A 27,184-nucleotide genomic window follows, 5' to 3' on the forward strand; every position below is an offset into this window, starting at 1 on the left:
GCTATTGGAAATCTTACAGTCGGCTGTAGGTCTATGGTATTTTGGAACACAGATTCTACTGCCAATTTTTACCAGGGTTCGCGGTCCGACCCGGCGAAGCGCTACGCGCATCAGGCGTTATGCTTACGATTTTATATTACAGAGCCTGATAAGCGTTTCTTCTTGTGTTAGTTGAGCAAAGTTCGGAGCTTTTTAGCAAATTGAACCAATAATTTCTAGAGTTCATTTCACAAAATCATTCCCTATTTGATCATCGGTCCATAAGCAGAGCCAAAAATGATCGGAGAAGGGAATGCTTCTCTGAAACGGACCACACGGGGAGGAAGACAAAAACTGGATGAGAAATTTAAAAATGCAATTTTTACAGAAAACAAGAACAAAACTTTAATGCATGAAGGGTAAATTCACAAATTCACTGTACAAAATACTACTTAAAAATAAAATTTTAAAAATTTAACATACTGTCGGATCTAAGTTTCACGTCCGAGGGAATAAAATAAATGGAATGTGATACACTATATTCAATATAGCAACATTACATAAAATCAACACTCTAATTAGTAGACTGCCTCAACAAAGACACCATATTGAGTTGCACCATTCGGCATGAGACTCATCAATCAAAAACACTTAAGTAAATCTGATAACTTAGTCAGATCAAATACATTTAAGTCTTAAGAAAAGGCTAATTTTCCTCTGTATATGGAGGGAAGCTCGAGATATACTATTCAAAACCAGCGAGTATGGTACCTTAGCATGTGAATGTTCACAGCTAATATTCTAACCCACTTTTCTGGGAAGAGGGGAAAATGGAAAATCCATTTGAAAATAAAATTCAAAATTTTTTAAAGAGAAGGATCTCTAAACTTGAGGGGACAGAAAAATGCCGTTATCTTAAAATGTGTACGTAATACTGTGATGATTCATCGCTTACAAGAAGAATAAGTATCTGAATTCAAATGCAATACAGTGGAAATACAATTTATATCACAGCACGACTGATATTTGGTTGATTTTAATGAAGAAGAGGAGGAGGGGGGGAAATGCACAGATTCTTTGAAAAACTGAATAAATATAAGAAAATAAAATTAAGACAATTATCGAAATGAATGTCATAAAGCAAATGTGCGATTCATGACGGCAGACTAAACAAAACAGTCTTATTTTCTAGGTTTGAATTAAACGTCGAGAATTTAGAGCCTGCCTAAAAAGTGATGCTAAAAATAAATTGAGAGCTATCAAAGAGTAAACGACTAAACACTGGGTGCGACAATTCCTTACAATGCTCGATAAATACTATATTTCATCACAGCGCTCATTAAACTTGACTTCTAAGTAATTTTAAATATTAAGACATTTTTGAGAGGAATAATCTAAATAAAAATTAGCCTCTGTCCCAGATACAGTTACGAGAACAGGAACTCCTGACAGACTTGGACGGCAAAATGATCTTAAAAGTCATTCGGCTACAATTTAGATGAGGATTAAAGGTGCTTAATTGGGAAACATGAACTCTCCACTAAATTGAGATAAATGCGTTTTTTCGTGTAAAATATCTTTCATTCAATTAAAATGCAAAGGAATGTATAAACCTAAAATACAATGAATTATGAAAGTCTTGAGACGCAGAAGGAGCAGAAATAAGGTAAACTCTACTCAAAGACAGGGTACAGTGTACAGTTCACTGAACGTACAGTTTTAATGTAACTTTGATTGCTGGCTACTGCCTAAAACGATGGCTTGTTACGACTGGACCAGGGCTTTTAAAAAGGGCAGACGTCCAATTTTTCAAAACCTTTTTCTTCCTTTTATTAATTTAATTTTTGACGTTTTTTTTTTACTAGACATTCGCCTTCCCGCGCATCTGTTACTCGCGTTCTAAGTAGCGGATTACAGCTGCTATGTCGGAAAATATGGCAAAGACGACCGGAGAGATCATAAGGGATTTTGCAAAGAAGACTTCCGCCATTTTTTAAAAGTACTGATTCTTTGAAAGTAAGACGTCTTCATCTTATATGACTTCAATTCGGGGGTAATGTTATGATTACTACGCTATTATTAGATGAGATGTGTTATTTTTTTTAGGGAGGGGGGGGAAGAACCCTAAAATTGCTTTTCTCTCTCAATATTAGAAAAAAAGAACAACAAAAAACTGAATTTTGCTGACATCCATCAATCGAGGCAATTATTCTAGCATTATGTGGCATCATAAGGACAGTAACGAGTTGAGTAAGAAAGCTGTATTTTGAGTCTTGCAGGATATCAATAAAAACGTATACTTAAATTTCAATCCAGCTGTTGGGCTCCTGGATAGGGAACCTGAAGATGTCCTTAAACAGTTTTTGGTTGAACAATCACTAGCTTACTTTGATTCATGCAGGGATCATAATCAAATTGACATCCAACTTGAGCCATATGTTGTAAAACAATTACAGAGTTAATGGATGTATGATTTGTAACAAAACAGCTCATTCTTCTTTTTTTCTAAGTTTGCAAATCGAGCAATTTTTCCCGGTGCTTCTACAGATGAAGCATTGACTTTTAATTTAAAAGCATTAATTAACTGTTCTTGAACAGAGATTCTTGTTACATGTGATATTACTACGAGGAGATTCTCTACAAAGTGTCGCTATAAGCATGGAAAAAAAAAAAAACATCGTTGTACTGTGACATTAAGTTTTTGGTTTCCAACATTTAACTAGTGGATGTACAAATTTTTCTATTTCTAAGGGCCTCTTCTTCAAACTAAACACTTTAACACGGAGAGCACACGGGGAAAAAAATTTCGTGGTTTCAGTTCTCCTTCATCTTCGTCTGATCTGAAGGATTTCCAGATTGGAGAAGAGAAAAGATGCACTGATGAGGATTCTTTACTCGATTCATCTGTTTTGCTCCATGACACTTGTTAGTTTCAGTGACGCAGCAGAATAAATTTATCTTGCTAAATGTATAGGCATTCTGAGTTGTTTTCACCAATATATGCAAGGGAGCAAGACTAACTGGTGATATAAGACACCCATTTAAAAAAAAATGTCATACCAAAAAAAAAAATCTGATACGCACATTCTGAATTTTGAGTGAAGCTTTGGTGAATACGATAAATTTATGATAGGTAATAGTACTTTAAAACCCTCTCGGTGCGATAAGTTTAAATGAATCTTTCTCCGATTAGACTGTTTAAAAGACACTTATCCGAAAAAAGTCTCCTTTGAGTAATAAGCACAATGCTGATACGCAAAAAAGTTAGATTACGAAGTTCAAATTATTTTGCAGCTATTGATCAGAGAGTACTAATTAGCTCCTTTCAATGAAAAGAACACTTTAAGTGTAGACCATTGCTTGCATTTAATTATTCATTTCGTCTGGGGTCAATGTTTAAAATGTAGTTAAGAAAGTCAAGATATAGTTAAAATTGAGGGGTTGATGGGATTTCAGGTCGTACTATATAGATAAATTGTCTCAACACGAAAATAAAGCATTTGCAATGATCGAAAATACCTTTGATCTGATAGAGGAGCAGTTAGAATAAACATCTAACAAGAAATAATTGAGAAAATAAATTAACAAATGAAATAATAATTGCACAACGTACTCCTCGACTTTTATCCTATTTGAAAATAGGCCCACTGTAAGTCCTTGCTAGCCTGACATTACAAGGCTGAGTATCAAACAGAAGAATAAAGTAACTCATTATTGAGTCTCACAAAATAAAATTTAAACAAATTAGCACGGGTAGCCTTCTTTCGATGCGAAAAAATTGTTTTACACAAGCAGTAAAAATCAATTCCATTTAAAAAGATTTACTTAAAATCAAGTCTCACTGGTCGATGTTAAATTCGTGCTGACATCAATGTGCCACGAAAAAACAAATCACCTTTTCAAAGTAAAACCGATGGGTCAAACTAACTTCAGTTTTATATTATTTGTAAAATTCGACTATAATCGTCAATTTCTAAAAACTGCTCGAGAACGGCTGAAGAAAACTCAGGTCATAACATTAAAAAGGTACTTTTGATTCTGCTCGGAGGCGAATAAAAGCCGTAAGTCCCATATTCGGCGACGAGCCAAATTCTCGAAGAATGGGCAGTCCCATTGCAAAAGGCCAGGCTTACTCCTTGTAATTGCGAACTCCTGAAGGTTTACTCCTTCCTTAATGGAGACCAAAAGTTTCATCTAAATCCCCCGCGCCTTAAAAATAAGGATACGGTTTTCCTGACCCGCCATACTTTTCAGAGAACACGAGTAGCGAGTGTGAGGACTGAAGAGGAAGAGCAAACAGCATAAAGACGCAGCGTTCTGACGTCTCGAGCGTTCGTTTAGTTGAAAGCTGGGTTGCTCAACCAAACAAACTCCACCAAATTGGAATTATTGCTAAATTCGAGTAGCGGAAAATCCCAACAAAAAGGTGAATCTTCGGTCAATCTCAGACTTCAACACATCTCGTTTTGGACGTGAGGATGCAGCTCTTCATCAATTGGTGATGGGGCAAATCCCTGGACTTGTCGTCGTTTTTGTTGAGCGGATCGTCGGCCGTCAGGGACTCGACAAAACCGCTCTCATCACTGTCCTCCGAGGAGGAGATCGAGTGCAAATCATAACCGTTCATGTTCGCCTCTCCCGACTTGAGCACGGACGAGTCGGACCCGCTGGAGATGCTTTGCAAGCTTGGTGTCGAGTCTTCGTCCGGGTAGGTGTCGAGCTTCTTGTCCTCGCCCTTCGCGGACTCTTCGCTCATCTTCCGTTTCAAGTTCCCCAGACCGGCGAACCCCTTGAACTCGCCGGTTTCCACCTGCTCGAAGATCTTCCGCCGGTTGTTGATGAAGAAGCTCCTCTTGATCTCCCCGTCTCGTTGCGAACCTCCACCCTGCTTCCCGCAGTCCCCGTTCTGGGTCTCCCTCTCGAACATCCTCTTCCTGTCGCGCACGAGGCTGTTGAACTTGGTCGGTGCGCCTGTTATACTCTGTTGAACCGCCTCCTCGTAAGACGGCGGGTTCTCCTCGAGACTGGTAGCTGTTCGATAGTCTATCAACTCGTTGGTTTGGTAAGTCGGGGGACTCGTCTCAAACTGTGGCGGCATGTCGCTTTCATTCCTCGCTTCATAAACGTGCGACATCTCAGTCTCAGAGGGATCTTTCTCTACGCTAGAGGGCTTGTCCACGATCGGTTCTTCTTCCCGAAGGGGTCCAAGGACTCTTTGAGTCATGGTGCAACTGATATCCGAGCCGATGCTCTCTAAGCCCGACTCCTCGGGTGCTTCGCTCCACTCCGTCTCCGAAGCGTAGTTGCTGGAGTCCTCGGTAGAGAACATATCTGGCCTCTCGAGGATGCACCCAGCATCGCTCCCGCAGTCTTCGAGACTGCTCAACGAGATATCACTCGTGATGGAGTTTGAGCGCTGGGTGAGCAGTAACCTATTCCACTTGTTCAGTTCTTTCATTCTCTTTTCGAAGTCTTCTTCCGTTTCTCCCTCGTCCGTGACGGACCCCTCGTCGAAGTCGGTGAGTTCGTCCGCAGGGATAGGGACAGTCACGTGTTCGTCGGCACCGAAGGGGTTCTCCTCCACTTCGGTCAGGGTCTCAGAAGTAGCGTCCTCTTCAACCTCACCCTCACCTTCGTCCTCCTCCGATATCCGCTCTATCGCGGGCTCCTTCGTGCTCTTCGCCGAAGTCTCGCTGAGGATTTTGATTACGTTCTCGTTAACTATCCGATCCAACTCCCCATTGGACAGTTCATTCTTGTCAGGACTAACACTCTCACTATCACTATCGCTCCGACTGCGAGCCGGTCCGGGGTCGCTAACGGCCTTCACACTGCGGGGGCTCTTATCACGGGTCACAGGGATGTTCTTGAAGGTGACCTGGAGGAGGCCGCCCAGTTTGTTGGCGCCGAACCTGCCTTCGGTCGCGTGTCTTTTCAAATGTCTGTCGGGCCGGATGCAGGGCTTGATCTGCGGGGTCGGCCTCAGGAAAGGTAATCTATCACACTTGGTCGCCGGTTCCTCCTCTTCCTCGAGGTTCTCCTCGATGGCCATGAGCTTGGGCGCGGACTTGGACCTCTCGAGCGGGGGCTTGTAGTTGTGGGTCCCCGTCGACAGGAGGATCTTCCTTCGTGGTAAGCTGGGGTTGTCGTAGACCGAGTTGGCGAGGGAGAGGCGGGCGTTCTGCCGGCTGATCTTGTCCCGTTTGAACTCGATGAGGGCTTGGACTAGCCTCCGCTGGAGCTCGCTGGCCATGCGACGGGCGATCGAGTCCTTGGAGCAGAGCACGGCGTGGCACCGCAGCTCGGGCTTGAGCTTCCGACCCTCGTGGCGGTAGACCCAGCAGAAGACTTTGGGCAGCGTCGTCGGGGCCGTGCAGAAGGAGATCCGGTGGCTCCAGTACTCCGTGAGCCCGTGCTCTTTCGTCACGGCTTTCAGTCCCGACTGCGTTACGGTGATTTTCATCTGGGTGTCCGGTTTCGAGGTTGTTTGGTAATTCCGCCACAGGGTGCTCAGTGGCTTGTCCACACATGCTTCACCTGAAACACACAAGAGGGCAGGTGTTAGTATCGTGTTCTACATAAATTGGCTTAAAATGAAAGGAAATTGTGTGATCAAATAAAATTCCGTCTTCATTCGAAAAGTAAAGGAATTTCATCTTAAAATCGCGTTGATCGACTTTTTACACGTTTATGAATCTGTAGTTCCATCATTACGTCGCATCGTCGCGCCATGGTTATAATTTGAAAAAACAAAAGTTGTAAAGGTGATTGCGCTTTCAGTTATAATTTTGACCAGAGTTTCACTTGTTGGTGAAAGAGTCGTGGTTGAAATCCGGTGAAAGCAAACTTCTAACCCAATCAATTCAAAAGTTAGAACGCACATTGAAAAGAACCCAAGTTTAGGAGAAATAATGTGCAGGAGTTACCGTAACCTGCCGTCATCATACCTAGAAAGTGTGCTTTAAGTAACTTCTAAAACCACGCCAGCCTTTTTTACCAAGATAAAATACGACTGTCGAAGAGTTTAAAGATGAAAATGAGGCTATTATCATTCATTCAACGGGCGGGGCAATAGATACAAATTTATAAGTAAAAATATTCAAAAGATCCGTTGCGTCGAAACAGGCAAAAACTATCATCCATCCTACTCTGAGAAGGACTTTCAACGAAAGCACTCCATTTGCCTTCAAAACATCTCATGTGCAAATAATGCGACAACGATGACTGAACAGACACCGGTTTTCCTTAAAGTATATGGGGTGATAGGAGCAAACTGCAGAGACGTCTTCGACACGAATTGTAATGCAATTGTAAATATCGAGATCACAGAGTTGTACAGCGACAGGTGCTCGCACAGATAACTGCATTAGAATCAAAGCTAAGCGACTCAATGTAGGTCTGAGCAAAACTTGTTGAGGCAGTTACTTGCTAAACTACCGATCGATCTGTGAGAAAATCTGCCTAGTGCTGCGTTGCAAGTAACCGGTTAATGAGCACCGAGCGCACTTAAACCGTAAACGATACTTTGTCGCATCATGATTTACGAGATAAGCGGTAATCTCTCGCTAATCGCTTTTCGGATTCTACCCGGAGTTTTCCCGCCTCCCGATTCCACATTGAAATGACGGTAATTTCCTCGCCTCTCTAACGTAAGGGCGTATCTACATTTCAACATGAGCCCTGGAAAGCATGGTGTCATACGGAGAAAAGGGCTCAAAAGGAAAGTGAGATAGGCGCTCACGTCAGAGGAGCCAGGATTTGAACCCCTGACTGAAAGGAAACTCGGATGCGTTGTCGGAGGGTTCGACGATTAACTTCAGCTTCCTGCTTGGCTGTTCGCACGAGGAGTGGTGACAAGCACGAAATTTTCCTCGGCGCAAATTGCAGCGGAGCCGTAAACAAATTACGAAAACGACGATTTTCCACTTTTCTCCGACCGGACGATTTGAGCTTTTGTGATGAAATTGATTATTGACTTCGGGGGTAATTATGGAATTATGATTTTTTTCTATTCTACAGTGTTGCGGAGAGTTTATGGCTGGGGCGATGAGATTTCAGCCAGAGTTTAATCGCTTAACACCGTGCGGACTTTTTAAAGGACCATTATCAGTAAATACGAACTGGTGTTAGCCAAGAAGAAACAATAGGCAAGAATTGGACCGCGTTAAGCAGAAAAGAACCAAGCCACATCGGCTATTGCCTAATTTAATTGGGCAATTAAAGTTTTTACATGAAAAAGGGCTGTGCGACTTTTTGTGCAAATTTCGGAAAATTTTTTGCAAGGTGCGAAGCAAATTCCTTAAAATTTTCCAAGGAATCTGCACAAAAATTCTTTTTTTTTTTTTTTTTTTATTAGTGTTAAGCGAACTTTCACAATGAAATTATACACTTTGTTTCTAAATTCAAAATAAATGTGTGAGTACAAACGACCGGGTAGTCTGTAACTTATCTAAATGGTTAGAAATAATTGGTTACTAAAATTAATGGTTCAAACCAAGGGGCTGGCCAGTTCCCACGGTTTCACCCGTTTGAGGCGTCTAAACTCATTTGAGTTGTCAAGTAATAGTAAAGCCTCGGTGTTAGGATGGTGATGGAGCCGTCTCTCATAGTTGGTTGCAACTTTAGTTATAAATTGCGAGACGGTCTCCATCCCCAGGTCTCTATGGATATCAGAGTTACGTTCATACCATCGTGCTCCGACTATCTGTCTCAGAGCACGATTTTGGACTCTTTGTAAAATTTCTATATTGGACCGTGCTGCACACCCCCAGATTTGAGCTCCATATGCCCATGTGGGTCGTACAATTTGTTTATATAATAGAAGCTTATTACTAATACTTAACTTAGATTTTTTACCTATTAACCAATACAATTTTTTAAGTTTGAACAAGCATTCTTCTCTTTTGATTTTTATGTGTTCCTTCCACTTTAACTTAGTATCTAGGTGTATACCTAAATACTTGGCCACTTCTGAAGGTTTTAATAGGACTTTATTGAATATAATGTTAATGTCCTTGATACTACGGTTAGAGAATATCTTATAAATAGTTTTTGCACAATTAAGTTTGATGTCTTTTTCACTCGTCCAGTTATAGAAATTTTGAAGGTTATCTTCAAGTTCAAGTGTAGCTAATTCCTGACTTTTATTGCTAGACAAATACGTAGTATCATCAGCATACTTTCCTAAGAGGGATTTTCTGGTTGGAGCGGGAATATCTGAGGTAAACAGTAAATATAGCAATGGGCCTAGAACTGAGCCTTGCGGGACTCCTGCCAGAATTGGTTTTTCGTCCGACAGTGCCTCACCTACTCTAACTCGGAAAGTTCTGTCAGAGAGATACGATTGGATTAATCTAACATGACAAGCAGGGAGAAGATTTGCTAACATTTTAATAAGGAGTTTATGAGAGACTTTATCAAATGCTTGTGCAACGTCTAAGAATGCAGAGACGCAATATTCTCCTTTTTCAAGGGCTTTTTCAATAAAATTGGTTACTCTATGTATTTGTTCAATGGTAGAGTGTTTAGCTCTAAAACCGAATTGAATATCTGGCAGTATGTTTTTAATATTGATTACTTTTAATAGTCTAGGAAGATAAAGTCTTTCCCATAGTTTTGCTATGGATGAGAGCAAAGATATTGGAAGATAAGAAGAGGGATTTCTTTCGGGTTTGCCTTTTTTATGAAAAACTATTATTATTGCTTCTTTAAATTTGCTAGGGACATATTGTAGATTGATTATTGCATTAAAAATTTGGACTAATTTATGAATTGCTTTATCAGGTAATTTTTTAAGGATGAGGCCAGTAAGTTGGTCTTTTCCTGGGGCTTTTTTTGTTTGGATGAGGCTATTCGTCGGTACGGTACCGACGGATAAATGGCTATTCGTCGGTACCGTACCGATGAATAAATGGCTATTCGTCGGTACCGTACCGATGAATGGCTATTCGTCGGTACCGCATGGGCGACATTAAGGTGATTCGATGGCCGCCATATTTTGTGTCAGAACGGCATGCGATATATCGCATCAATTGGTTCCATTTTTTCAGCAATTCGTCATTTTTCTCAAATTTTGAGATCGCAATTCTGTTGCGAGTAAAAATAAACAGTAAAAAATAAACAGTAATAAAACAGTAAAAATACCGGTTTTTAGGTAAGCTTACCAGTCTATCTTGGTAAAACTACCAATAATTGGTAAAAAAAAGTGAGATGGTAAAGGTACCAACGGACCGTGGTAAAAACGCCGATAATTTTTTTTCAGTGCACGCAATTCAACAGTTATTTAAGTTCATTCAAGATGATTGAAAACATGGTAACAATCGCACCTCAATAGGTTTTCTTTACTCAAAAAATAGGAACTTTGAAAGAAAACCTCAAAAAAATGAAAGTTTACAAAGGTTGAAATTTTTACATGTAATCCTTATGGGCAAGACGCAGCAGAAATGGAGATTGAGGTTAGCTATACTTGGGCTCCCACCCCCCTCCTGCCTTCAAAAACCGGCCCATGCGCGTTACGCAGGTTTGCTATCTCGCGGCCATTCTAGAGGTGTAGTTCGTTGACCACCAGCGAATCTTCGGTTTCTGTTACTGCCCCAACTAACAACGATCATAGTGCAGAGAGCTATTTCACCACTAGCGAATCTTCGGTTTCTGTTGCTGCTCCACCTGACGAAAATGTCAGTGCAGAGAGCTTCACGAAGCTAAAATTTAAGAGTAAAGTCATTTCACGAGGGCGACCTAAACTGCCAGCAAGATAACTTTGTTCCTTTAATCGCACCGTTGCCGACCGACAATCCGTGGAAAATCCGTGGGTTTTTTTTCCATCTTTCACCCAATTTTTAGCTCTTAACTTCCACCAAAATATTATCAAGAAATCATATCTTTAATATAATTTACGTACTAAAATCAAAGTATACGGTACCGACGAATAGCTATTTATTCATCGGTACGGTACCGACGAATAGCCATTTATCCGTCGGTACCGTACCGACGAATAGCCACTTCGTTTTTGTTTTGCATTTGCTTATTAATTTGGTAACTTCCCCAAAAGAGAAATGGGGTATTTCGTGCTCTGTTTCTATCAGATCTGTTTCATTTAGATGCAGGAGAATATCGCGTTTCGTAGCATTGGGTAGTGAATTGGGTTTAAATACTTTTTCGAGGTGGGTTGCGTGTAAATTTGCTTTATGGAGGTCAGTTTTGGCCCATTTCTTTGTATTATCATTAAATAAAGGGGCATTATGTAGTGGTGGACGTTTTATGTAACTGATCGCTCTCCAAAGGGAGTAGTCGGTTGCAGGTGAGGCATCTAATGTTTTAATAAATTTTTCAAGTTGATTATTTCTAATAGTCCAAAGCTCATTTGTTAGTTCTCTTGAGATGGAGTTAAAATAGGCTTTATCTTCGGGGTCTCTGGAGCGCAGCCATCTTTTCCTAGCTTTTCTTTTTTCCTTTATGATTTTGAGGATGTAGGGGGGGGGTTTTATATCCGGCTTTAATGTGTTGAATAGGGGGAGGGGTGGCATTTTTCGCCGCATCCTGTATGATTTTAACAAGATTTTCTAGTTCAGAGTCGATTTTTTGCGGAGTGTCTAATTTAGGGTCTGCATAAAGTTTAATTCTTTCATTAATGTAATCCTTAAAACATTCCCAATCAGTGGCTTTATTTATAAGTCCAGTAGGAGGTGTTGTAAAAATTGGAGAGGCTGCTAAATGAAAGTGGACGGGGATGTGGTCAGACGAAAGTTCATCTTCTATTAATGACGTATGTATATTTTGCTTGGAAAAGCCTTTATAAATTCCAAAATCTAATACATCGGGGTTCTTAAGTGGGTCTGTAGGGTAACAAAAATTCTCTTGTAAAAAATTAAATTGCCCGGTTAAATTTAGCAATGACTGATGTGGCTTGGAACTTTTCTGCTAAACGCGATTCAAGTATTAAACTACTACAGCTATGAGTAAACCAAGTTGTGAACGTAGCCGAAATGCGGCGACAACTATTACTACTCCTAGGCCCCTCACATTGCCTGTCGAGATATTGAAGGCGAACTGATCGGAACAAGTGAGAAACAATGTGAGTGAAGTATTAAGTCGCTACAGCTATGGACAAACAGACTGATCGTGGCCAAAATACGGCGAGCAACTATTACTGCTCCCAAGTCGCCTACATTGCCTACCTGGATATTGAAGGCGAACTGGTCGGAATGAGTGAGAAACAATGTGAGTGGAATATTAATCCACTAATGTTCCTAATGAAGCAGGGCTCACTAATTAGAAACTTGGGTCACTGAGGACTCACAATTAAAATATTCATTAGTATTGGGGTCCTACAGGCCTCAAAAACGACGGAAGAGCCCCCGAGACTCATAAAAAGAAACTTAGTTCACTGGTTTGTGACTCAAAAATCTCACTTTTTACTTCTTTCCTCCACAGACCATCCATTACTTGCTGCATGTATGCATAAAACTATATCATAATATATGCAATACATTTATCACTTTATCTTTGCCAGAAATAAAGTAAAATCTAGACGAACAATAATAGCCTCACAAAAATAAAGCTACAATTAAAATAAGAAGATAAGCTGTGGCCGTAGATGATAACATGTTTCTCTTGATGTCTAATCTTCTTCGTTTCTGTCTTCCTGGCGCAAAGATAATTTGAATTAAAAAATAATAATTTTGAAGAGAGAATTTACTCTGAACGCCATGTTCTCTCGTGTTTTATTTTTAACCGTAATTTAACACATAGTCAAATTCTAAAGGGGATGAATCATTCAGCAATCCACCTTTATCAGTCCAAAATTATACCATAAATTCTTTTCAGAAAAAAAGAACACGAAAAATTCCATCGTGTCTGGTGGATTGTAGCAGGCTCGAAGTATATTCCTCACAGTAAGCAAATAAGTTACACACACGTAAAGCATCCTCAAGAACCTAAGATACTTACAATTCATATATTTTGGTTTAAAAAAAGGTCAATTGGAATAAATTTTGCACTAAGGAACCACTATTTCTGCTAATTTCAGGAACAGCATACATATGCCATTGATTTCCCTACACTGGAAAAAAAAGTTGCTTGGATCTGGAGTCCAGACTCTTAAAAACATCGACAAGAAAAAATACTCTTGATTCAATCCGATTTTTGCTTAAATCGAGAACCGAGTCTCTTAGTTTAAGCGGATTTCCTTTTGACTCAGGCAAAAAACCGATTGATTCAAGAGTATTTTTTCTTGTCATTGTTTTCAAGAGTCGAGACTCTAGATCCAAACGACTTTTTTTCCAGTGTATGCAGCTACGTGCTTTTATGGAAGAGCCAGAGATAGTGGTTCTTTATTGCAAAATGTAATCCAATTAGTGTTGGCTGTCTAAAAAAAGGTAACTCCAACGGGTTTCACCTCTGGCGTCACGTCAAATGTGCGGATGTTAACACCCTTTTTTTACGTCACAAGTGCAAGCGGCAGCCGGTCAACCGGTCCAAGTCGGCGCCGGGCCGCCGGAGGCCTCATTCAATGAAACGGAGGCGCGCAGAGGGAACAATCGCAAGTGCATACAAGTAAAAGGAGGTACAGCCGGGAAGGAGATGAATTAAACACAGACAGAACAAGCTGCATTCGAGATGACATGCACTTCCGTGCCTGCCCACAACGAGGACTCAACGCACCAGTACATACACGAGGAGACATGAATGTACGAGAAAAACTGCTGCGACTTGGACTAAGATGGAACCTCGGATGCTTATCCTTGAAAATCAGTGTTTTTCTATTTTTGATTGTTCTTCATAATATGTTGGAGCGCCTTCAATTTTGTATGATACGATGCAACACTTTTGTTGTGAAATAGTTGCTTCAGGCGCCGAGGCACGGCGCGGCGGCGCGGCGCAGCGTGCTGCCAACGCGGAACGCGCTCTGGCGCCTACAAACCTAAGGGGATACTTCACGCTTTGCGCAATGCTTGAGGTATCCCCTTAGGTTTGTAGGCGCCAATGCGCGTTTTACGCCGGCAGCACGCCGCTCCGCTGTGTTTCGCTTTAATATTTAAACTCGCGGAGTCAGCGTTTGTCAACTCATGATTTTGAAATGTTTACACACTCTGAATGGATTATTCTCATTTAAATTGATGAAAAAAATAAGCGTACTAAAGGAAAATAATATGTGTGTTTTACAAATATCAAGGTGGTTTCGTGTCAAATTTAATGATTTCCAAAGCACTTTTAAGCATTTTCTTTTATATTTTGTACTTTTACTGTGCAACATTGTGGTGTACATGCAACCAAACGCTCAAAATTAGATGTATTTAACTCTGAAAGATCGATGTACAAATGGGTTAAAACCAAAAATTGCGTACCTCTTTGTTTCTTCTTTCTCTTTTATTCATTTTGTATAGTTTCTTTCAACACGGCTATGGCTCATAGATATTAATATCGATGCCATCGCTTGGAAGAGGTTTTCCAAATATTTGCCATGTTTTAAAAGTGTTAATACTTTTAAAATGAAGTAATATTTCCATTTAAAAAAAGGTACATATAAGGTATATTTTATATCGAAAATTTTAAGGATAGAAATAAAACAAAATTTTCACAAATGACAATTTGCAAAGATGAATCAAAAGGAGAGAGTAAAAATATATCGATTGGAGTAAGTCACTGTTGCTTATTTTACACGTCGACGTAAACTACTGGACAAAAAATCGTTGACGGAATGTCCTGAAACTGCTCACTTGGGCTCCACTCCCACCTCCATCGACGTGTACATTTCTTACAGGAGTCCATCCATTCGATTCTTAAGATAATGTTTATTGAAATAGGCAAAGTTTTACTTAAAATTGATATAATTTTTTCATTTTCTAAAATTTAAGCGACTAAGTTGGTTAAAATCGCTAAAAATTATTCATGATTTGATCTTGACGGGTCGTTTCTACACTTCCTGAAACTCACTTTGACTCCGTTCCCGTCTCCATTGGCGTATCGCGCAAATTGGCAACATCGTGTTTTTCCATTGAAACCTATGGAAATGCATCGATTCATGGTGGGGGGGTGGGGGGGGGGGGGGGGGGGTGGGGGGGGGGGGGGGGGTGGGGGGGGGGGGGGGGGGGGTGGGGGGGGGTGGGGGTGGGGGGGTGGGGGGGGGGGGGGGGGGGGTGGGGGGGGGGGGGGGGGGGGGGGGGGTGGGGGGGGGGTGGGGGGGGGGGGGGGGGGGGGGGGGGGGGGTGGGGGGGGGGGGTGGGTGGGGGGGGGGGGGGGGGGGTGGGGGGGGGGGGGGGGGGGGTGGGGGGGGGGGGTGGGGGGGGGTGGGGGGGGGGGGGGGGGGTGGGGGGGGGGGGGGTGGGGGGGGGTGGTGGGGGGGGTGGGGGGTGGGGGGGGGGGGGGGTGGGGGGGGGGGGGGGGGGGGGTGGGGGGGGGGGGGGGGGGGGGTGGGGGGGGGGGGGGGGGGTGGGGGGGGGGGTGGGGGGGGGGGGGGGTGGGGGGGGGGGGGGGGTGGGGCCAGGAGATCCGTCAAGAATCGATTAATTAGCATGGGTTTGAATGGAGGAAACCGGTGTTGCCAAATTGCTGGATCCGCCTCTGCCCGTCTACATCAACGTATGGATTCATTTTAGGGGTATATCCATTCGATTCTTAGGATACAATTTATCGAAAGAGGCAAAAGTTTACTTAAAATTAATTCAATTTGTCTATTTTCTAAAATTTAAGCTACAAACTTCTTTAAAACCGCTAAAAATTATTCATGATTTGAACCGGAGGACCTTTGAAAAATTCATAGACGTACGATAAAACGTCATTTAGAATCATCGAAAATACGACAGGATTCCAAATAGGATTCATAGTGCGCTTTGCCTGACAAGGCCACCGTAAAGCAGCAACTCCGGCCGTAATCGTTTTGATAATCGTTTGATTAATCCACGCGTATCAAACTGAATTTGAATTGACGTCAATTAGTTGCATATTGAGGCATACCGGCTGCTATCTCCAAATTCGGCCGAACCGGAGTCTGGTCGTGTGGGCAGAAACACGGCGACGCGTGGACGACCGGTGACCTCAACATTTACTCAAGTTTGGAAAAGTTGAGCGGTAAATCAACAGCCTCATGATCCGGGACAATGGACTTGCTGATGAGCTGACGAGAGTGAATCCTTTGACTCGCTGTAAATCAGCGTTCGACTTGCTCCGGCTCATGCCAAAACCGAAGGATGTGGTCAGTATCGACCTAAATGGGCATTTTTTCGACGAGCTGCCCACCCAAAAAAGACGAGAGGTTAAAGCCCGGTACGATTACATTCAACATTGCATCACTGTTACGTGTGGAGTCTATATTAGGCAGACGCAGGCGTAAAGCCTCTATGTGTCGCCACGGATGAATTGAGATTTAATTCCAGTTATTTTATTTTTGCACTTTTGAGTATTTCAGGCCGAATTTTGTTTGAAAAAAAGAACAGAAAAGGAAATCTGAGTCAATCGAGGCTACACAATCCTCCATCGCAGTTTGCTGGTATACTTATCATTTTTTCTTTTTACATAATGCACACTGGTTCTCACTGGTTTTCACTGAATCTTTGTTGGTTTTTGCGACAAATTCTGCAAAACTTTCTTCCTAAAAAGCTAATTAGATGACGTGCATCCATTAAATAAAGAGTTGCTACAGTATCTCATAATCTCATATCTAAACGAAAGCTCAGTACAGGTTTAAAAACCGCTTAGTTGAAATGCGGACTGATTATTATTTTTCGGTAATAATAATTGGTTATTTTCGCGAAAACTTACGCAACACTTTCACCGAGAAAAGCTAATTAGACGACGTGATGATGTTAAATGAAGATTTGTTAATCGCGTATAAGAGGTACTTTCAAATCGTTGTTAATATTTAATTTTCTAATTTTAAGCGAACGATGAAGGAAACTCTATAGAGACTTTGAGGTATCTTCTATAGAATCAGTCTGTATATTTTCGTGGGTATCCCTGAAAATAATGACGATGATTTCTTATTCATGTATTAAGTTTAACAAGTTTCAATTCTTCTGAAATCTTGGCGCCATATTACACGGAGAAAAAAAACTCGTGCGTGGGACCCGAAGTTTAGGTCATATGGATCTCTGAAGTTTTTAGATTGAGCATCTGAACACTTCAGGTCTAGCTGCCGAAGTTCGGATCATACATCTGAAACTTCAGTTCTTACATCTGAAGTACTTCGGTTCTCACATCCGAAGTACTTCGGCTCTCACATCCGAAGTACTTCGGTTCTCACATCTGAAGTACTTCAGATGTAAGAACTGAAGTTTCAGATGTATGATCCGAACTTCGGCAGCTAGACCTAAAGTGTTCAGATGCTCAATCTGAAAACTTCAGAGATCCATATGACCTAAACTTCGGGTCCCACGCACGAGTTTTTTTTCTCCGTGTATACATGATGGGAAAAAATCGGCTGTAATATTTTCGGATTCAAAATATTTTAGAATTTTTGATATTTTTGTTTCCTAAAAATGCAGCTAATTAAAGCCAGCAGGCTAATTGTTCAAATTTGTAGACAAAGCTATAGACAAAGAAGACAAAAGGGATATGGACGGATCCTATTGGTGGAAGTGAGTGGTTGCAATGGACAAAGGAGGTAAGTAATAGACTAACTAACGGCAATTTACGAGAGACTCGATAGTAAGTCCATCATTTTCTCCCTTAGTCTATAAGAACCAATCATATTAACCAATAGAATTGCTCCATACTCCCTATGTCTTCTTTGTCTATCACTTTGTCTATCAATTTCAATAATCAGCCTGCAGAGACTTTTTAAGCTTACTTTCTTTCCAAAATGAGCTCAGTGTCTATCCAATTCAATCCCAGTGTTGAGTCAAAGCTTGACGCAGTCGTGGAGTCCGTCCCGAAGCCCGGTGCTAATCCTGACGCGACGGTTGTTGCCAGGATACCGGAAGGTTACGGGGTCACGAAACCAGCGCTCGATGACCTAGGTCCACGGTGTGCGAGTCCGCGACCGGCCTAGGGGGGCATTGGGGACCGGGGCGTTGGCGTGCGAGGGGTTAACTGGTGTCAATTAGCTCAGGTCAATTAAGAATCAGAATCCGCTCCGTCCGCTCCTGCTCCGTTTCCTCTGCAATTTGCACTGACTCAGACCTGTCTCCAGGATGCGCCACTGCCGCCACATTAACTCCAAACTTCTAAGCTTTCGTCTCATGCATCGGGTGCCATTCATCAAGTTTAAATTTCAGATCATCGAGGGATTAATTTGGAAAAATTGGCGAAAATACGAGTTTTTCCCTGTTGTTCTTCTCATTCCTTCTTTTCTTCCTTCAACTACACAGTTGAACATTTTCGTGTTGAAAGTTACTTTGCACTGGGAAAAAACACATTGAACCTAGAGTCCAGACTCTTAAAAACATCGACAAGAAAAAGTACTTTTGATTCAATCAGAATCTAGCTTAAATCAAGAACCAAGCCTCATAATTTAAGCGGATTTCGTTTTGATTCAAGCAAAAATCCGATTGAATCAAGAGTATTTTTTCTTGTTGATGTTTTCCAGAGTCTGGACTCTAGATCCAATGTGTTTGTTTTTTTTTTTCCAGTGTGCCATTCATCAAGTTTAAATTTTGGATCATCGAGGGAATAATTTGGAAGAATTGGCGAAAATACGAGTTTTTCCCTGTTGTTCTCCTTATTCCTTTTTTTCTCCCTTTAACTACACAGTTGAAATTTTTCGTGTTTAAAGTTACTTCGGGTTACTTTGAGTTGCTTTGTTTTGGTCAGATCAACCAAAAGGATATATTTGATGAACCAAAAGGACACGGCTGATCAACTACAGGATACGATGTACTCATTTAATTTCCCCAACCTTTAAGCACATTTTACCTGATTCCATCACACACGGAGAAAAAAACCTCGTGCGTGGGACCCGAAGTTTAAGTCATATGGATCTCTGAAGTTTTCAGATTGAGCATCTGAACACTTAAGGTTTTGCTGTCGAGGTTCGGATCACACATCTGAAACTTCAGTTCTTGTATCTGAAGTACTTCAGATGTGAGAACCGAAGTTTTTCGGATGTGAGAACCGAAGTACTTCAGACGTAAGAGCTGAAGTTTCAGATGTGTGATCCAAACCTCAGCAGCTGGACCTTAAGTGTTCGGATGCTCAATCCGAAAACTTCAGAGATCCATATGACATAAACTTCGGGTCCCACGCACGAAGTTTTTTTTCTTCGTGCACATATTGAAAACCTTTTTCACGGCTGATACTCAGCTTCGATAACTGGACTTCGATACGTAATTTTCCGAGCCTAGAATGCACTCGATTCCGACGACGATGCGCACGTAAGATCATAGAAAACTCAGTTGCGCAACGTTGCCAGTTGAGAGCTTAAAATGCGCCAATCCCACGAGAGGAGCGAAGAAAGTCCACGCGCACCGGCAACGGGCATCGAGTGGGAATGCGAAGACGCTGCAACGACGGACAATGTCGAAAACAACAACAATGACTCCGGTCGAATCGTAAAGTCAAAAGGCATTACGCGCTGCATTGTTTCAAGGAAGAGAAAAGGACCGAGTCCCCGGGGAAGCGGGGGGAGGAGGGGGGACGGGGGCTGATTGTACGCGCTTTGCTCGCTGCGGGGTCTAAGCTCCGGAACTAAACTCTGTTGTGCTTTTTGCCGCGCTATTCATTGCACCACGACTGCGCAATTTCGAACATCATCTCGTTGCGTGCATGCCTAGCGTGCCTTTTTCCCGCGCCTTCCTCGGCCGGGACAACATGTGGACGTATTTTCGCCAAACGGAACTATGTGCATTAAGACGTGAGCCCCGGGACCCATAGGAATAGGTGCATAATAGGACTCACGTCAGCTTACGCGTAGTTCCGTTTGGCAGAAATACGTCCATGTGATGTGTCATGGCAAAACCTACTCCTACTGGCCGTGGAAAAAACCGAAACTTTGACTGGTTCTATAAATAGGTGTTGTGTGATAAACGTAGGGTATTTGTAGAAAACGTCTCATCTGTGATGTGCTGAAGTCTAAAACGAAAACATTCCGCCTCGAAAGGTCTATTTTTTGAAGTTTTTTGGAAATAGCTCAGAAAGATGCGCTGTAAAGGAGCCAGAACAAAGAGTTCGGGGGAAGAGGCTTACAGGAGATACAAATTCATACATGCATGACATTTAGCGCATCATTCACCTTGAAGGCAATTTTTTTTCAACATGCATTCTGCAGGGAAAGTTTTCGAGTGCCTCTTACTAGAACTCTCAGTTGGAATGTTTACTCTTACTCGAAGTTACACGATTTCGAGTATGAATAACATTTTAGCCTTCTATTTTCCTTCTGCAAGGAGGTAGGAAGTTATTTTATACAAAATTCTTTTAGAAATGAATTGATTCGCAAGGCGCATAGTATTTCAAAAATTCTCGGTATCCTATGTTTCTTCTTGGTTCCCCCAGGACAACGCTCTCTTCATGTCGACAACGCGAGGATACGCCGCGCGGCGCCGTTAGTTCAAACGCCTTGATATGATACAACTTTATGAACTCTATGGATATCCATGTTGCATACCCAAAAATTGAAGGCGTTTACGCTTTCTGCATGCGGGCAACGCGAAGATGCGCTGCGAGTTTAATTCAAACGTCTTGATAGAACTATTCGTACTCGATGGATGTCCGTGTTGCATGACCAAAAATTGAGGGCGTTTACACTTTCTTCATGCGAGCAACGCCATTGTTTCAAACGCCTTGATACAACTATTCGTACTCACGTAGCAGACTGAATTCTCCTTACGGAATCCCGGAGTGAAACTTACATCTTTACGGAGCCGAATCTACTCTTTTTGCGGAGTGTCATACGCTTTTATGGTGCTAATTTTACTTAGCATTAATGTCACTCGGGAATTTTGGGCGATGTATGGACTCCGGAACCGAATTTCACTCCTGAATGTCTAACAGCGTGAACAATGATCAGATCAAAAGTATTAGCGACTTCGCAGAAAGAAGTGCGTGATTCTTCAGGTTTCCTATCGACATGCGTCTACGCTGGAGACTTTATGGCGACATGGCAAGACATAGGTCGTTGTGGCTAAGGAAGAACGCCGTATGAGTCATCAGGCGTTGCCATATTTCCTCCGACAAACTGAGAATTTATAGAAAAATTTGTGAATATTTCACTTCCGGTTTTTTAGAGGATTTTGTTCGTAATTTGATCTAGAAGGTCTGAAAATATCAGAGGATAATATTCATAACTTTCTTCAGAAATAAATATTTCCTGGGTGGAAATTGGACAACGTCCGAATGCTCATGCGGCATTTTTACTTAGAATATTGGAGAGCTTGGCCAACTCGGGCGTTAAACCCGTCGGAAACCGGAGTGAATCGGGCACGGAGAGTCGTAAACCTGCGACGGATGCATGCGGTGCCGGTGCGGCGACACGGGGTGTACGGCACTGCATACCGGTAGAGAGCGCGGCGCGGCGCGCTTTGCAAGTGAACTTGCACCGGGCGTTCCGCAATCCCCCGTTCCCTTCCCGAATCGACATCGATGCGAAGAAAGGGAAAGTTCGGCACCGAGACGAGACGAGACAGCACGGCTGCAAAGGTGACGAGAGACGAGACACTTGTCCAAGACGGCTCACCGACTTGACCGTGCGTAAACGCGTTTTTTTTTTTTCATCGTCCGGAAAAAGTGGTGATGAGCCTCTGTCGTGCCACGAAGATTTGTGCTTTGAGCACTGATTACGTTGAATTTCTTTGTTACAATGGGCCTGTTGCAAACTTTTGCTAGAGCAAAAATAAGAGTTGTTTCTTATAGATAATGCCTCAAAAATCACGATTAGCGCATCGGCAAAGTCTGAAATGCACTCATAACTTCACAATCTGCGTAAGAAAGGGTATCCCGGGATAAGCATGTCAAAATGCCCTTGTGAATGGATTTTTATTTTAACCATTTTAAGTCATCAAGGGTGTCCTAAAACTTAGGTTTTGGGGGATTTTAGCCCCCCAACCCCCTGCGCCCCCCTCAGGTCCCCAAAAACCGCTTTTTGGGGCTATTTTTGCCTATGCTAACGTCATTTCCTCATAACTTTCGTAATTTTCGATAGAATTGAACCAAAATTTGTCAGAATCTACATCAACTAGCTTAGTTTTTGTAGAAAAAAATTCATTATCATCGGATAATATTTTAGCCTCCAAAAAAATTCGTAAAAGTTTTGAAAAAATCATTTTTTTCCTTTTTTCGCGGCTAGGTGGCGTATGGAAACATGCACACAAACAAAAATTGTCTCTTTTCTTAATTTATACATCCAATAAGATACAGTAAAAATTTCGTGTTGATCGGAGTGGTGCGCCATACTTAAAAACGCAATTTTCTAACCTCAAAACGGCCTAAATGCCACCATTAGCCTTCTTTGATGACTAGGCGAGGAGAAATGTAGAGAGAAATATCCGGTTTTATCGTCTCACCTCTTAAGTGATCCACTTAAGTACCTTGAGTCAAAATTTCGAGTCGATCAGAGTGGTGCGCAACACCCAAGCACGCAATTTTCTAACCTCAAAACGCCGAAATTGCCCATTTCAGCACCCATTATCACTCTGTGTGAAAAAGTAAGAAGAGGTACATCCGATATTATTGTCCTACCTCATGAATTAGGCACTTAAGTGCATTTAGTCAAAATTTCGTGTCGATCAGAGTGGTGTGCAACACCAAAGCACGCAATTTTCTAACCTCAAAACGCCGAAATTGCCCATTTCAGCACCCATTATCACTCCGTGTGAAAAAGTAAGAAGGGATACATCCCATATTATTGTCCTACCTCATGAATTAGGCACTTAAGTGCATTTAGTCAAAATTTCGTGTAGATCAGAGTGGTGCGCAACACCAAAGCACGCAATTTTCTAACCTCAAAACGGCCAAAATGCCTATTTCAGCACCCATTATCACTCCGTGTAAAAAAAAGAGAGGTGGGTACATCCGATTTTATAGTCCTACCTCATGAACTAGACACTTGAGTACCTCGAGTCAAAATTTCGTGTTGATCAGAGTGATGCGAAACACCCGAACACGCCGCTTTCTAACCTGAAACCTCCCAAAATTCCCATTTTGGCATTCATTATCACTGTATGTCAGCCAAGATCCCGCTTGAAAATTGCATGATGCACATTTCAAAGTTTATTTTGGCACCCTGCCGCGTAGCAGACCCGGTCACTCAGGGAAACCTCTAAACTCCTAGGATATAGTATAGGACGGTAGGGAGGCTCGCTCATCCCCCACGAAGAAGCGTTCCCTCGTCCAAACTTCCATAATACGTAGCGGTGCAATGAGTGCTGGCAAATTCAAGGCAATAAATTAACAAGAGGTTAGAAAGAATCCTAAAGTCAAAGGAAAACACTTTTTCAGTAAAGAAACTTTGTTATGAGTGAAAGAAACGGTTTTTTTTTTTAAATATAATTAACATTCACAATTGAAGAGATGACAAAATTATTACTTAAGGTAAGACATGATATACAAATCGGAATATAAACAATAATCAGTGGCAAGAAATAAATACGAGTGATCAATGGTTTTAAGCTGCTCCATCTTGCTAGTGTCAATCGCAATTTTGCGTTTGAATTTACAGGATAGATTTTTTTTAAGAAGCACGAGATAAATTTGACCTAATTTGGTTGGTATTTGGTATGATTTCTTCTTGGCAAAGAAGGTTCATTTTAACAGACTTTGTCAACAAACACTTGCTTATTACAATTTTTTTTGTTTACCTCTGAAACAATTTGTACGTATATTAGGTTAAAACAAAAACAAAAAACAAATTGAAGGTGTGGTTTTTTTTTTTTTTTTTTTTTTTTTTTTTTTTTTGAGGTGGGTCAGACTTCACGTAGTGTATCTGGGGATTCATGAAGGGAATCCCTCTGGGCGAGCTGAAGGGTATACTGAGGCCAATGCTAGACCACGGTAAATACGACTAAATTACGGTAAATACGACTATATTACGGTAAAAACGTCTACTGTGATCCGTTAAATTCGGCTATTTAAGCGTTAAATTCGACTAATTGTCCTAAGTATTACGTGACAGATTGACTTGAATTTGCCAGCACTCATTGCACCGCTACGTATTATGGAAGTTTGGACGAGGAAACGCTTCTTCGTGGGGGATGAGCGAGCCTCCCTACCGTATATACTATATCCTAGGAGTTTAGAGGTTTCCCTGAGTGACCGGGTCTGCTACGCGGCAGGGTGCCAAAATAAACTTTGAAATGTGCATCATGCAATTTTCAAGCGGGATCTTGGCTGACATACAGTGATAATGAATGCCAAAATGGGAATTTTGGGAGGTTTCAGGTTAGAAAGCGGCGTGTTCGGGTGTTTCGCATCACTCTGATCAACACGAAATTTTGACTCGAGATACTCAAGTGTCTAGTTCATGAGGTAGGACTATAAAATCGAATGTACCCACCTCTCTTTTTTTTACACGGAGTGATAATGGGTGCTGAAATAGGCATTTTGGCCGTTTTGAGGTTAGAAAATTGCGTGCTTAGGTGTTGCGCACCACTCTGATCGACACGAAATTTTGACTAAATGCACTTAAGTGCCTAATTCATGAGGTAGGACAATAATATGGGATGTATCTCCTCTTATTTTTTCACACGGAGTGATAAATGGGTGCCGAAATGGGCAATTTCGGCGTTTTGAGGTTAGAAAATTGCGTGCTTTGGTGTTGCGCACCACTCTGATCGACACGAAATTTTGACTAAATGCACTTAAGTGCCTAATTCATGAGGTAGGACAATAATATCGGATGTACCTCTTCTTACTTTTTCACACGGAGTGATAATGGGTGCCGAAATGGGCAATTTCGGCGTTTTGAGGTTAGAAAATTGCGTGCTTTGGTGTTGCGCACCACTCTGATCGACACGAAATTTTGACTAAATGCACTTAAGTGCCTAATTCATGAGGTAGGACAATAATATCGGATGTACCTCTTCTTACTTTTTCACACGGAGTGATAATGGGTGCCGAAATGGGCAATTTCGGCGTTTTGAGGTTAGAAAATTGCGTGCTTGGGTGTTGCGCACCACTCTGATCGACTCGAAATTTTGACTCAAGGTACTTAAGTGGATCACTTAAGAGGTGAGACGATAAAACCGGATATTTCTCTCTACATTTCTCCACGCCTAGTCATCAAAGGAGGCTAATGGTGGCATTTAGGCCGTTTTGAGGTTAGAAAATTGCGTTTTTAAGTATGGCGCACCACTCCGATCAACACGAAATTTTTACTGTATCTTATTGGATGTATAAATTAAGAAAAGAGACAATTTTTGTTTGTGTGCATGTTTCCATACGCCACCTAGCCGCGAAAAAAGGAAAAAAATGATTTTTTCAAAAATTTTACGAATTTTTTTGGAGGCTAAAATATTATCCGATGATAATGAATTTTTTTCTACAAAAACTAAGCTAATTGATGTAGATTCTGACAAATTTTGGTTCAATTCTATCGAAAATTACGAAAGTTATGAGGAAATGACGTTAGCATAGTCAAAAATAGCCCAAAAAAGCGGTTTTTGGGGGTCTGAGGGGGGGCGGAGGGGGTTGGGGGGCTAAAATCCCCCAAAACCTAAGTTTTAGGACACCCTTGATGACTTAAAATGGTTAAAATAAAAATCCATTCACAAGGGCATTTTGACATGCTTATCCCGGGATACCCTTTGCGTTTTTTTAAACTTCCCGCTTCAAAAACGATACTACGGCACAAGGTGAACATTTTGTTAGAGGAGTCGCTCCATCGTCGGCGATATTCATCATGGCCGACGCTTGCGCGCAGTTCCGCGCGTAATTCGAGGAGAGTTCAAGGTCAATCAATTCGGGCGTGGAAAACATGAACGTTAAAACACGCCGATTGTTATCTGGTCTAATCCAGTTCAGGTATTATCTCGTCCCATCACACGTGTTTTGGCGGATTGGAACTTGGAACTGCGCGCAAGCGTCGGCCATGATGAGTATTGCCGACGATGGAACGACTCCTTTTACAAAATGTTCACCTGTGCCGTAGTATCGCTTTTGAAGCGGGAAGCTCAAAAAACCGCAAATTTCTTACGCAGACTGTGAAGTTATGAGTGCATTTCAGACTTTGCCGATGCGCTCATCGTGATTTTTGAGGCATTATCTAGAAGAAACAACTCTTATTTTTGCTCTAGCAAAAGTTTGCAACAGGCCCATTGAAGTGAGTGCTTAAGTATCCTGACAACAGAATTGCGATCTCAAAATTGGAGAAAAATGACGAGTAGCTGAAAAAATGGAACCAATTGATGCGATATATCGCATGCCGTTCTGACACAAAATATGGCGTCCATCGAATCACCTTAATATAGCCTCATTGGACCTCGATCGATTGTTCGTATAGCAACCTTGATCGATAAGCAACTGTCTCAGATAAGGCTTCACCCATGAAGGTCGCTCTGTTGAGGAGCGATTAAGTTTCATGATCACCCCATTAGTAATGGGTAATAAGTGAGGTTACATGTTCGCTATATCTAAACACAGAGACAACATGACTATTTCACAATGTAACATTATGCATGAACTTTTACGAGGAATATAGAACCCTTGTGCAATGAAAGCGGAGATTAAATTCAGCAATCTGGCACCAGGCATGAAATAGCGAGAATCAGATCATTTAAATGAACGCGTCTCAGAATTAAAAGTTTTCATTCATTCGTTGAATTTATTCTCCCTCTAGGTGAAAATAGCTACTGTAAATAATACCGTCTGCCTATCACGGATCTAATTTTTTGAGCTTGTCAAAAACTGGTCCAAATTCTACTACTGATCGTTGGGTCTCTACAAATGCCTGATGGGTACAAAGCGGATATTTGAAGCGCGATGCCAACGGAATCTGGAGCATTTAAAATTTCAGTCTCACAGGAGAACCCTCTGACCTTGTTTTAAATTTGAGATATTTCGGTTTAAAATACTTTCAGCATGGGACGGCTGAAAGAACCACATTCCTACAGTTTTCTAATGAGTACATCCGCATGGGCACCAATTTTTCGCACCCAACTGTGTCTAGCAATAACTTATTCTTATACTTTAGTTTTTCACCGTTCTTTTTGACAAGATGTTCCCTAACCAGCACATATTAAAAAATAAAATAAAATTCGCTTAATGATGACTAATGAATGTTGGGGTGAGCTATGCGCTGGTCTCAAAATCGTGTTTGGGTGCTTGATTCTTGCAGATTAGCTAA

General features: G+C 41.7%; 1 protein-coding gene across 1 annotated transcript in view; it reads right to left on the minus strand.

Moving 5' to 3' along the window:
• Nucleotides 1–358: 358 nt before the first annotated feature.
• LOC109030630 (uncharacterized) overlaps nt 359–27,184 on the minus strand; it is a 148,397-nt gene continuing 121,571 nt past the window's right edge. The window contains exon 4 of the mRNA XM_019041692.2: nt 359–6,516. Coding sequence (XP_018897237.2) covers nt 4,424–6,516 — 2,093 coding nt within the window. The 3' untranslated portion in view covers nt 359–4,423. The remainder of the gene's footprint in view (nt 6,517–27,184) is intronic.

Source organism: Bemisia tabaci, chromosome 3 (assembly GCF_918797505.1).
Source record: "Bemisia tabaci chromosome 3, PGI_BMITA_v3".
In the NCBI taxonomy this organism is placed as follows: Eukaryota; Metazoa; Arthropoda; class Insecta; order Hemiptera; family Aleyrodidae; genus Bemisia; species Bemisia tabaci.